Source organism: Fusarium falciforme, chromosome 6 (genome assembly GCF_026873545.1).
Source record: "Fusarium falciforme chromosome 6, complete sequence".
Taxonomy (NCBI): domain Eukaryota; kingdom Fungi; phylum Ascomycota; class Sordariomycetes; order Hypocreales; family Nectriaceae; genus Fusarium; species Fusarium falciforme.
Genome location: NC_070549.1, coordinates 2,662,039 through 2,674,369, shown reverse-complemented (window position 1 = coordinate 2,674,369; position 12,331 = coordinate 2,662,039). Strand labels below are relative to the sequence as shown.

General features: G+C 53.8%; 4 protein-coding genes across 4 annotated transcripts; 3 read left to right on the top strand and 1 right to left on the bottom strand.

Moving 5' to 3' along the window:
- Positions 1–20: 20 nt before the first annotated feature.
- On the top strand, positions 21–1,640 carry NCS54_00839300 (Eukaryotic translation initiation factor 3 subunit L; the record flags this gene model as incomplete). Its single annotated transcript, XM_053153780.1, has 3 exons — positions 21–408; positions 464–1,501; positions 1,557–1,640. Exons 1-3 carry the CDS (start codon positions 100–102, stop codon positions 1,638–1,640), a joined length of 1,431 nt encoding a protein of 476 aa, XP_053009755.1. The 5' UTR covers positions 21–99.
- A 393-nt stretch (positions 1,641–2,033) lies between these two features.
- On the bottom strand, positions 2,034–3,727 carry NCS54_00839200 (Protein kinase domain-containing protein; the record flags this gene model as incomplete). Its single annotated transcript, XM_053153779.1, has 3 exons — positions 3,657–3,727; positions 2,113–3,595; positions 2,034–2,066 (listed from the first exon to the last, which is right to left on the bottom strand). Exons 1-3 carry the CDS (start codon positions 3,710–3,712, stop codon positions 2,034–2,036), a joined length of 1,572 nt encoding a protein of 523 aa, XP_053009754.1. The 5' UTR covers positions 3,713–3,727.
- A 445-nt stretch (positions 3,728–4,172) lies between these two features.
- On the top strand, positions 4,173–5,900 carry NCS54_00839100 (Autophagy-related protein 1; the record flags this gene model as incomplete). The annotated part of the gene is made up of 4 exons (XM_053153778.1): positions 4,173–4,496; positions 4,548–4,763; positions 4,825–5,786; positions 5,837–5,900. The coding sequence occupies 4 exons, from the start codon at positions 4,173–4,175 to the stop codon at positions 5,898–5,900; spliced, it is 1,566 nt and encodes a 521-aa protein (XP_053009753.1).
- Positions 5,901–9,496: 3,596 nt separating this feature from the next.
- NCS54_00839000 (Usp domain-containing protein) lies at positions 9,497–11,987 on the top strand (the record flags this gene model as incomplete). Its single annotated transcript, XM_053153777.1, has 3 exons — positions 9,497–9,912; positions 10,895–11,270; positions 11,325–11,987. The coding sequence occupies 3 exons, from the start codon at positions 9,497–9,499 to the stop codon at positions 11,985–11,987; spliced, it is 1,455 nt and encodes a 484-aa protein (XP_053009752.1).
- Between the last annotated feature and the right edge of the window lie 344 nt (positions 11,988–12,331).

The following is a 12,331-nucleotide window of genomic DNA, read 5'->3' as shown; positions in this document are numbered from 1 at the left end:
CACGAAAACTCGCGAGACCTCTGGAGGGGCGTAAAATTTCTACCCCTCACCACGACGAGCGACCCGACACGACGCGGAACCCACGCCCGATCGCACACGATGGCTACCTACCAGAACGGCGTGGCTCCGGCCCGCGCCCTCGATGACGATAGCGATGTCGAGGAGGAGGCCCTGGTGGCCGAGTACAAGGAGCACGTCCAGTACGAGGATGGTGATGACCTCAGCCGCACCACCTCTCTGAACCTGGCCCAGCAGACCGACGATATCCAGGCCCGCCTCGTCCAGGCTGCTCAGCCTCTCGACTTCCAGGCCCCTCTCGAGACCAAGTTCCAGAGCTACGATGCGTACTGCAGTCTGTTCCACTACATCCTGAACTCGGACGGTCCCGTTGACCTTGAGCCTCCTTCGGTTGGTGGCCCAAAAATATTTATCCCGGATTGGCTGGGACTAACAGAGCTCATAGTACTACTGGGCTTGGGATGTCATCGATGAGTTCATCTACCAGTTCAACTCGTTCTCGTCGTACCGCATGCGAATTGCCCGGCAAACATCCAACGAGGAGGAGCGCCAGGCTCTCCGCGAGAACCCCAACACATGGGGCTGCTACAGCGTCCTCAACGTTCTCTACTCCCTCATCCAGCGATCCCAGATCACCGACCAGCTGGCCGCTATGAAGCGCAACGAGGACCCCATGGCTGTTGCCGGCGACTACGGTTCCAAGAACCTGTACCGAATGCTCGGCTACTTCTCCATCATTGGTCTCCTCCGGGTCCACTGTCTTCTGGGAGACTTCAGCCTGGCCCTCAAGACCCTCGATGACATCGAGCTCAACAAGAAGGCCATGTTCGCCCGTGTGATGGCCGCCCACTTCACCACCTACTACTATGTGGGTTTCTCCTACATGATGCAGCACCGCTACGCCGATGCCATCCGCATGTTCAGCCACATCCTGGTCTATGTGTCGCGAACCAAGAACTTCCAGAAGAGCGCCCAGTACGACTCTATCACCAAGAAGAATGAGCAGATGTACGCCCTCATTGCCATCTGCGTCGCTTTCCAGCCCACCCGCCTGGACGACACCATCCACAGCGCCCTCCGTGAGAAGTACGGTGACCAGCTTCTCAAGCTCCAGCGCGGTGGCCCCGAGTCCCTCCCAATCTTTGAGGAGCTCTTCCGCACCGCCTGCCCCAAGTTCATCTCCCCCGTTCCTCCGGACTTTGAGAACCCCGAGGCCAACATCGATCCCGTTGAGCATCACCTCGCTGTCTTCATGGACGAGGTCAAGACCAACATGTGGAGCCCCACCATCAAGTCTTACCTCCGACTCTACACCACCATGGACCTCAACAAGCTCGCTGGTTTCCTCGAGGTGAAGCCCGAGGAGCTGCGATCATGGCTCCTGGTTACCAAGCAGCGCACCAAGCAGCTGCGATGGCAGGACCAGGGTCTGCTCGAGGGTGAGCTCGTCAACGTTAGCGACCTTGACTATGCTCTCCAGGGTGTGAGTACTCCGAAAATCCCAAAAGTTTATCGAACAAGCACTGACAAGTTTACAGGACCTGATTCACATCTCGGAGGCCAAGGTTGGACGCAAGCTCGTGGACTGGTACCTCCGAAACCTGTCCCGCACCTACAACTGAGGTGCTTCAGAGAAATCTGGAAAGCCTCATTTCTCAATTTCCTGGGGCCTTCGATTCAAGCCCGACGGTGCTTAGCACCCTGAGGCTGAAAGCCCCCAAAGGTCATGGCCAGGACAAACACTTGGGGTTTATGCAGGCCGACTTGGTAGGTAGGCTGCATGGCATGGCAACGGCGTCTCGGAGTTGGTGATGCTCGTGCAAAAGCTTGAGAATTTCTCGAGTTGGCTATATGTGTGGCAGAGATATGGTACATCCTCGTAGAGGTATGGGAGCCTATGACAAGGGCAATGAAGAATAAAAGGAATCAAAAGTCGTTTAATCCAGCATCATGATCCTGCTCCAGGGTTTGCGTACTTGGTATTAGAGGGTTCTCGGGCATGTTCTTCTGAGCCTTTAGACAGAGAGGCTGTTGAGTCGGTGGAGGATCTGACCGAGTTAGTAAGAAGCTCTTAGGCGTCTTAGATACTCTCACCTTTTCAATATACCTCACACCTACACGAATCCCGTCTTTGTCTTGAAACTCTTGCTGATCTCCAAACTTGTTGCCTGGATCCAAGCAAGTGAGACAGGTTTCGACGATCTCCGAATATCGGGTCCCCATGCATTCTCGGAGGTCAGTTTGAGCCAACTTGACAAAACGGTCTTTTACCGAAGTCAAGAGGAAAGCTGCTGCTTCGTCATGCGAGGCATCAGAAGATACACCGACCACGGGAGACAGAGTTTGGTTCTCTCCCTCGGCCTCGTAGTTGACAAAGCTTTGCCACAAGCCAATCTCTAGCAGACAAACTCCAAGGCTGTATATGTCATGCTGCATGATGAACCCCTCCTTGAGGACTATACCCTGCCGTGAAGGATGACGGTATAAGTGTCTCTCCAAGGCATCATCGCCGCGACGTCGTGTTCTTCCATCCTCTTGTCGAAAATCCTCAAAGCCGAGTAGGAAAACCGAGGCACCATCCTTTCCCTCGGTATCGAAGTCCAGAATAGTCTCGGGACGAATGTTCTTGTGGACAAAGCCAAAGACGTGTATATAACTGACAGACTTGGCCAACTCCTGGGCGATTGAGAACCTTCGAGACAATGTGCTGGGTTTGCCGCCTTGTAATAAGCGCTGTCGAAGACTCCGAGCGCTCGCCAGGCCAGGCGGCATACGTGATACTATCGTGAACCTCCCGAGGCTAGGACCTAGCTTTTCGGCAACGAAACCTTTGCAGCCAAGTAGGCCAAATGTCTGCGGTTCTTTATGCTGGAGCCGGCGAGCCAGGCTTCGAATGTTCTTCTCCATATCCTGGTAGGAGGCCGAGTCGAGAGTACCGAGCTCGTCCAGGACGTAGGTGGTAGTCCTCCCAGGTCTTTCACTCTTGGCAATCTTCAAGTCTGAGAAGGGAATGTCGGAAATGTCCATTTTGTAGAGTTCCTTGGCAGGTAGTGATAATCCAGTTGATGTCTGACTGGAGCTCTCCAGTGAGGCTTCTCTTAGATCCTTTTGGATAGCAGCGACCGAAGGAATAGCCCCTGTTACCTTTGGCGCTGTTGTGAGAGCCTTGCCCATCTCACGGCCATGCATCCTCATGAGTAGAAACCACGACGGATCTGACATTTGCTGCCAGGAGCTGAGAGCATCAATAGCTTCGTCGAGTTTCTCCTTCTTCATCGCATACTTGAACGGTCGAGGAACAAAGACGACTCTCTTGCCATTGCCATCATTGACAGTCTGAGGCTGAACCATTCCCCGTAGCGTGTGAGTTGCGCTATCGAGTTTGATGGACAACATTCGCAAAGTCCTCTCTTGTAGGCTTTGGTGGGTTTCGTCCATAAGGTGACTGATAGACTTGAGAAAGTCGAGCTGAGTGAAGCATCTGTGCCAACCAATCTCTATCTTGAGAGCTCTCTCTTCGAGCTCGGGCTCGGCTCCCTTGAAAGCCGTGCATGTCTTTCGTAACTCTCTTCCATACCTATTTCATAGTTAGAGCTACCTCACCGTAGGTTGTTTCGAAGGATTGGAAACACTCTTACTTGATACACAAGTCTACCGCGCCGACCACTGCAAATGCAAACCCAGCTGCCTCCATATGAAATGGTTTTTCGCAAAAGACAAAGTATCGGTTTGATCAAGAATGGTGACTCGACTTGGAGCCTTTTTAACCCACATCCGCTGCTAAGACCAGGCTGTGCTAGCTGAACAGCCCGACCTTGTCATTGGGCCAAGATACTAACCACCCCCGAGGGCTTGCATATTGGCGTCTAGGTGTCTCGCCTTGGTGGCAGTGCATGGCTGAACACCAGGCTGAATGTTCGACGCCGTCGACATGGATATTTCCCCTCAATCTGGAGAGTGCTGACCTACAACCTTCAACATTGTTCTTGTCTTTCTTGTCTAATTCTCAGCTCGACTAAGCTCTCGGGATCGTCTTACCTTGGCTCTTGTCTAATCCTGAGCTTGGTCGAACCCCAATAATCGTCTTACCGCAATCTAGACCTCGTCATCGCCGCCCCGAGCGGCGATGGAGATGGCCTGAACAGTAACGCAGCATGGCTACACTTCAAGGCCTTCCTCTCCAAGACTTACCAGAGCTGGTCCGAGACTCACATCTCGAGGCAACGTTCTACCCAAGCGCCGATATACACAATGAAACGACGCACCTGAAATACCAGGGAAGACGGAGGCCCCAACAGGAGAGATGGATACGCCAGAAGATGCTCGGCCACGGAGGATTCGGCATTGTCTGGCTGGAGAAGAGAGAGCCCGAGAGCCCAGCGGCCTACAACTTTCGGGCGGTGAAACAACTCGTTAGGTCAAAACCGCACGATTGTGTGAGGGAGCTGGAAGCCTTGGCCAAATTCTCGCAGGCGAAGGTTGGCTATGCTTCGTCTTCGTTATTGGAACAAGTGTACTAACGCTTGCAGTACTCCGAGTTCTTTGTCAAGTCGTATGGTTGGTTCCAAGGTCCTTCTGCGCTATTCTTGGCCATGGAGTATTGCGAATTAGGAGACTTGAAGGACCACGTCGAGGAACATGGCAAACTTGCCGAGGATCAAGTGCAGGACATCGGATGGCAGATTCTTCAGGGGTTACGGTTCATGCATAACAATGACTTTGCGCACCGCGATTTGAAGCCCGCTGTAAGCACCCCATTTCCATGATCTACACAGGGTTGCACTAACATATATTCTTTTCACGCAGAACATTCTGATTAAAAGCAAGCCTCCATATGGTGACTGGCATGTCAAGATTTGTGATCTTGGGCTCAGTAAACGAATTGGGACCGACGCCGACACTACAACTGCTCAAGGGACACCTGGGTTTATGCCTCCCGAGTTGGTCCCTAGCATTGGGGATAACCCTAGGCTTATTGACCCTTTCCCAGCTGACATGTGGTGCTTGGGCGAAACCATCTTTTACCTGCTCACGAGCAAACGGACGTTTGGCGGCGACCTCATTCAACTACGACGGTATTGGAAGGGAAAGCCATTCCCCAAGGAGCCTCTGTTGCATGTGCGGGCCAGCGATGTTGCTATCGGCTTCGTCCAAGAACTAATGGCTCCTCTTCCAGCCCAGAGGCTTACTGCTGAGTTGGCTGACCAGCATGAGTTGATGAAGCCGGAGCCTTTCCAGGAGGTAGACCAGGAAACGAGAGAAACTCCTGAGGGAAAGGAAGATCCATCAACAATGATTCCCGAAGACCCGGCATCTGGCCGTTGGACTACGGGGACCTCTCACCAGCAAAGCATGGGGGTTCCATCAGGCTCACAGAGCTCGAAAATAGTTGAAGAAGTCCTGCCGGCTCAGATTCCTAGAAGCCACAGGAACAATGATACCGGACCACCATCTTCAGTACAAGGACCAGAGCGCGGGACCAACACCTCGACTCAGAAAGATGGCGATGAAATTTTACTATCGGATCAATCCGAGCTCGAGGTACAGGCCCGTTCCGAAGTACCCGTTGCCGTTCATCGTGAAGCCACGGGCTACGAGCCACAAGACGCTCTCGGAAGCAGTAGCGGACCCGAACCCCGGCCTTCCAATATGCGGGATAGATTTAGCTTTGTCATTGAAGGTCCGAAGGGTATCAATCTCTCGAGCCATGAACCTCGGCGGCCTTCTTCTGCGCCAGGTGAGCGGGTTTTCTCTGAAACAGTCCCTGGGTATGGAAGGGTTATGGGAAAGCAACCGGCCCCTAGACTGACCCGGCGAGCTACAATGCCTGCGAGGATGCCCGCGAGGATGCCCGCGAGGATGCCCGCGAGGATGCCCTCTGATATACCCCGGCGTACAAAGCCTACAACGCCCACGATAATGGCCCCTAGACTGACCCGGCGGGCTACAATGCCCGCAAGGATGCCCTCTGATATGCCCCGGCGTACAAAGCCTAGAAGAAGGCCCCTTCCAGCTACAATGCCCCAGCCTACAACGTCCACGATAATGGGCCGTCGAGCTTGGATGGCCCAAACTCAGCCACCTCTCCAGCCTCGGGCGATAACGCCCATGAGAATGCCCCCTCGAGCTGCAAGGCCCCGAACTCAGCGACCTCTCTGGCCTCGGGCGCCAACACCCCCCGCAACGCGCCGCAGAGCTGAAATCAAGCGCGACGAAAGAAAACTCGGGATCACGAGTAGGATCATGAGCTTGTTTCGGAAGCAACCTGCCATCGTAGGAGATGAAGTTGATAATCATTAACCTTGGAATACAAGGTTGGCCTGGACGGATTTCTTGCATTCTTTTCTCAGTCACTTCTAGTTTTCTGCTGTGAGGTTGGCGTTATTGGTGGGAGGAAAGCAATGACACTTTGCTTGAGATATTCTATCGGGCCACGTGAAGAGCAGCTCAAGTGCCGATTGCCTATGGCACTCCACAGCCGGGAACCTGAATTTGGGGCTGCACCCGATGGCTGGGCCAAGCCGGCGGTGTCGGAATTACCGGGGTAGGATTCCGGAGCCGTTCTTAGTCGGCCTCGGAACGGGAATGTGCAGAGTTGACACAGAATGGAGTCGTGGAGTTGACAGCTCAAACAACCAGAAGCCTTCATGTGCGCCCACCAAGAGGACTGACTGGCTCAGAGACGCCCTGCTTCAAGGGGTATCATGGCGGACCGGGTATGACCTGTGTGATGCGGTGAGCAAGAGCCTGTGGCAAGTTTTCCTCTGAATGGGCTGAATGTCTCTCGCTTGTGCTTCCTTGCATGGGTGAGCCCTCTCTTTCGCCTGATGGTTGCTCGCTCGCCCGGGAAGCTGTCAGACAAGAGATACCGGCATCGATCCCATCTCATCTACGGAGGCTCTGTTCTCAGTCGACACACCATGCTGGATCTAGCCGCAACCCCGCTAGCTCATCTTGCTAAGCAAAGCTAACTGTGACCCCCCGCCACAGGCGTCTGCGCCGCGATGCCCAAGTGCAGCACCGGCTGGTGATATGATCCACCCGGGGCGGCGGGAGTCGCAGCTTGTTTTTTCCCGACTCCCAGGTGCTGGGTGAGAGGTGTTCGTCACCCAACGAGTGCCGAGCCCATCTAGCGCGGGCTTGGCTTTCTCTTTCTCGGACATTAGAGTAACACTCGGGCCATGAGTGCCGGAGCCAAGATTTGAGAGAGCGGAGGGACGGGGCGGCGGGTGACGGATTTGCACCCAAAGTCGGTTGGGATAGAATATGATTTCCAACCATGGCTGCCCAAAAACAAGGTGGCATTAGTGAGGGGGATAGCGGTCCTCACTAAGGGCCGCTTATTAAGTGGATATTCCGGCAAGCAGCCCTACTCGTTGGTTGCCGGCTGTTAGAGCCAAAGAGTTTCCATGTGATCTAATGGATCCCCAGGGATGATGGTGTTGATAGGGTTCGTCGTATTTGACTGCAGCGGAGAGAGTGTGAGTGGGCTAATGTTTCTTTTGCCAACTACTGTCAGTGTGCTGCGCTGTGCGTGCGTGTGCCTGGTGGTGTGCCCTTCATTTCCTCGTTGCTCTACTTGAGGGAGGGCTGGACCGGCGGCCTCTTGTTCCCTCTGTTCTCTCTGCGACTCCTACTCTCGCGTCTGTCGTTATCTCCAAGGGATTCTGATAGATACCCTGCCTGTAGTTCGTAGAATTCAGCCAATGACTCCCCGCAGCGAGCCCATGCCTCTCGCGTGCCAAATCGTCCCGTGTCTTGGCCTGCATCGCATCGCCGTTGTCCCCCGTTGCCACACAACCTACCTACGGATACTCATTACCCAGTGAGCTACTATCCCTGAGGGTTGAGCAACAAGGGATGGGATAAGCACGTCGTATGGATGATAAACGGTTTGCTCTGACGGGCCGGGACTACGTCAAGCGTTTGCACTTTTCACAGCCACCACATCTGCATCGCCAACCTTGATCGCACCTCGATCCTGCTTCTGCATGTCCTTTAGTACCTAGGTCGTGTTCAACTCGGTGAAATTCCGCCGCTGCTACCGCCCCAACCTAGGTTTCAAAAAGTGCACGAACCGCACAACTCTGCAACGCTTGAAAATGAAATCCAGTACCTGCTCGCTGTCTCTAGCCTCACCCTCCTTTTCCCTGCAAACACCCTGCTGCTACGTGGATCAAGGCCCGATCCGTTCGGCGCCAGCGCCTTTGGGGTGGGTAGAAGAAGGGGGGGATAGGTATCTCCGCTTCCTCCTTCACCCTCCCTCACGCGCCGCCTCTCTTATTGCGACAGCAGATCCCCATGCCATGATTCAATTTGCCTGCCTAAGGAACAAAAAAAGGACCATGGACGGATTAGACTAAAAAAGAACTCCGCAAACGAAATCTAAACCTTCCCTCCCCCTTTCCCTCTCCATCCCGTCCCGTCTCCTTGGCCTGTTGTGGTAAAAGGCGACGTCCGAAAACGTGGTTTCTCCATTCCTTGCCTGACTATAACCTTACCTCTAACAAAATCTGGGCTGACCTAGGCCTTGGCCGTGGCTTCACCTCTCGTCACCTTGACCACCGACCTACCAAAACAATTACACAAGCACACCTACACGCCGCACACCGTCTCTTGCTCATCTCACACTCGCACAAGGATCTTTAACCACTTTCCGTTATATCCATTGCAAGCAACCCTGTTGTGTTGTGGTTTTTCTGTTCTCTCTCCTGCCGCCACCATCACCTGCTTGCACTTGCAGCTTCCCTCGGAACGCTCCAGGATCGACCTCACCACCGCCCGCTCGCCGAACTTGAATTACTCGCGTCTGACCAGCACTTTTCGTTTACTCACCGCTGTCGGTTTCTTTCGATTGATAAAGCGACGCACAGTCCTCTTTCTGACTTTTGCATCTTTTCGCTCCTGCTTTTCCCGTCAAATCGAATCTGCGCCCGCTGCTTGCTCTCTTCTGCTTGTGCTCGCATCGCAACCCGCGTCAGGAAGCTTCATACTATCCATCCACCTGCAAACAGCTTCATTCAACGTCATAACTAGACTCGGCTTCGCCCCCTTCGCCTATCGCGCTAGGAAACTCGTCTCCATCATCTGCGCCTTCTTGTGCGCCTCGTGATTCGGTCTTCCCCAGGCCAAGCCAAGCTTGCCTATCAGCCTCTCGGTCTTGGCAGCAGTCGCATCCATCTTGGCAGCTCGGGAAGGAGGTTCTCAGGGTTCCTTGGGTCTTTGTCGAAGCCGATCTCAAGTCGCAAGTTTTCCTTCCTTATTCATCCATCAAGGGAGGCCTCTGTCGACTGTTTCGCCTGCAACCTGTTTGTCCTGACCATCGTCCGTTATCCGTCTAGTTTGGCATCACACAGCTGCATCCTTACAACATTCTTGCTTGGACTAAACATCGGTGGAAACACCAAGTCAAAGCCAAGCACGGCTCTTCCCCTTTCACAGCGCTCGCTTCGTCCCAAGATTCGACACGGTGGACGACATGGCGACTGCCTCCATCGTCCAACCTGTGCCCGTCAAACGCTCCGATTCCGACATATCTCCCAAGACGACTGTACCTCCGGCCGATTCGGAGACAAGAGGTCCTAAGGCTGAGTATTTCTCCTGCGACTCCAACACTGTCGATGGATCCAATACTAGTGTGAGGGCCAGCGACGGCGACGACGGGTCGTCAGGTCACAAATCGAGCGTCTCTTTTGCTGCCGACCCCTCGTCAGTTCGCAGCGCAAGCCTCGAGAGCAACGATAATGCAGGAAAAGCAACCGGATCATTGATTAGCAGGCACTCATCCATCAGCTCTGTCACGTTCCGTTCTCCAAAAGATCCTGCACTGCCACAAGGAAAGCCTCAAAAGATGGGCAACGCGCGTATCCGTGTCAGTTCTCCTGCTCCAGCTAGGTAAGTTGTATCGTATAATTTCCTTGTTGCCTCCCTAGTCTCGCCAATTTCCTTGGCTATATGAGAGTCCTGCCTGTGGGTTTGTTACTTGGTCGAAACGATTCCCTGTCACCGAGCCAAACTCGAAAACCTTGATCGAGCCTCACGTTATCCAAAACCCATGTTTTCACATGCGAACCATGGTCCGAATACGGTTCCATGTGGCGTGTCCACAAAAGCTCGTTGCTCCCAGACATGATCTTTAATGCCATCTTTGGCCGATCACTTTCGAGACCCTGTTCGAAAAAGCATTTCATGTCTGATCTCGATCGTGGTCTCACTCCGCCACGTTGCAAGCCGAAGTTGTTCAAGATCTTGGGTGAAGCGACATCCCTGGGAACCGAAGGGCATGCCGGCAATGCTGGCGAGGTGATGCTATGCAACGAGACACTTGGGACAGCTGGCTCAGCATTGGACACCCCACATCAGCATTCGGCAGCCATCCCCAATGCGACTGTAGCCGAGATCGCTACAGTGACGACGATTGGCTTCAAGGATGCGATTACTGGTTGTCCGAGGTTCAACTTCCAACATGGTAGAAATGCCGACCTCTGTGGGACCTCGCAATTGTTGGCCTGGTCCAGTTCGCTGGCAATAACCTGGTCCCCACAGCATCACTATTTCATTACCCCGCTGCTTGCGACAAGCCTTGTCGTGGGGATGACCAAAAGACTCTTCTCTTCTTGGAAGCTAGTCACTTGGTCTGGGCTGTCAGGCCATCCATCCTTCGTCACAGCCACCCTGAACGCAGCAAGCCCGCAAATTCCCGCAGGCTTTTTGGGCTTTCATCGGCGTCATACCTGAACTCTCTGCATTCCTCCTCCAATTCTGTTGTTGCTTGCCCATATCTCTCACATCTATTTACCATCATCCTTCCCACGTTCTGTGGCATCTTCACATCATCCATCACAATGGCGACGCTAACCGAGACCCCGCCCGACAGGTTCCGGAACCACATCTCCTTCGACAACGTCCCAACCGGCGAGCCGACCAAGAACAATGCCATCTCGCTGACACTCAATGTTCGGCATCGTGGATATCAAGCGCGACGAAGGTCACGCACCTTTATGGTTGGCGTCGACGAGCACCCCTACTCCGATTATGCGTTGCAGTGGTTGCTTGACGAGCTGGTCGACGACGGGGACGATGTCGTGTGTGTGAGAGTAATTGAGAAGGACATTCGCAGCATCGACAAGTCCTACCAGGAGGAGGCCGAATCGATTCTGAAAGGTGTCGTGAAGCGGAATGGCTCTAACAGGGCTATCAACATCATTCTTGAATACGCCGTCGGCAAACTGCATACAACTTTCCAAACATTGGTACGCCAGTCCTGCCTAGAATGATTCTACTGAAAGCTAACAGCCACATTTTAGATCCAGATGTATCAACCTGCTATGCTCATTGTCGGAACCAGAGGCCGCACACTGGGTGGCTTTCAGGGCCTGATCAACACACACAACTCTTTCTCCAAGTATTGTCTCCAATACTCACCCGTGCCCGTTGTCGTGGTTCGACCAACGGATAAACGCCTCAAGAAGAAGACGAAACGTGCCAACGATTCAACTCGCCAGACATATGTGGGCATGCTGGCCGCAACCGCTGGTAAGCATGAGGCGGACAGCGAAGCGAGCAGTACCTATGAGCTGGAGGTCTCCAACACACCCGACGAGGAGGCCCATCAGGTTGCGCGAGCTCTGGGCCTTCCTGCATCGTTTGACCCAACGATCAAGCCCATCAACCCCAGTCAACTCTTGAATACTCGAACTCCCGGCCCGGCGAGCATCAATACTCTCGATGAAGCCCCAGAAGATCAACGAGTTGTCAAGGATCCTGCCACCGCAGGCGCGGAGAGCGATGATGATGATGACGACGATGGTGAATTCGAGGTCATGTCAGGACAGCAGATCTTGGACAAGCAGAAGCTCGAACAGCTCCATAAGATGGAGGTGGGCGAGGCTGCTGCTCTAAAGATGAAGATGGAGGACGATGATGACGACGATGATGATACCCCCACGCGCCAGAAGAGCACATCATAGAAGATGGAAGAGAGCCGATCGACAGGCAACAAAGAGAAGTGGAAGGGCACGTGTGTAAGAGACCTCGGGGAACTAGGATATGACTTGCTCAAGAGGAAGTATGTGTCTGGGTCAGCCAATGAAGTCCTCCCTCGGAGATCGAGCTCTCCTCTCGCTCGGCCTAGGCAAAAACAGCTTTCCCCTTCTACTCCCTGCGGTGGCAACGAGGATGGCGTAATGGACTCTGAAGTGTCAGACCTGGAAGCTGTGCATCTTGGGCGGTGCCCTCACCGGATAAATCAAACCCAAAGAGAAGGCGAATGCGGACTGCATCATGTCTATCCTCATCTGTATGGGATGCGTAC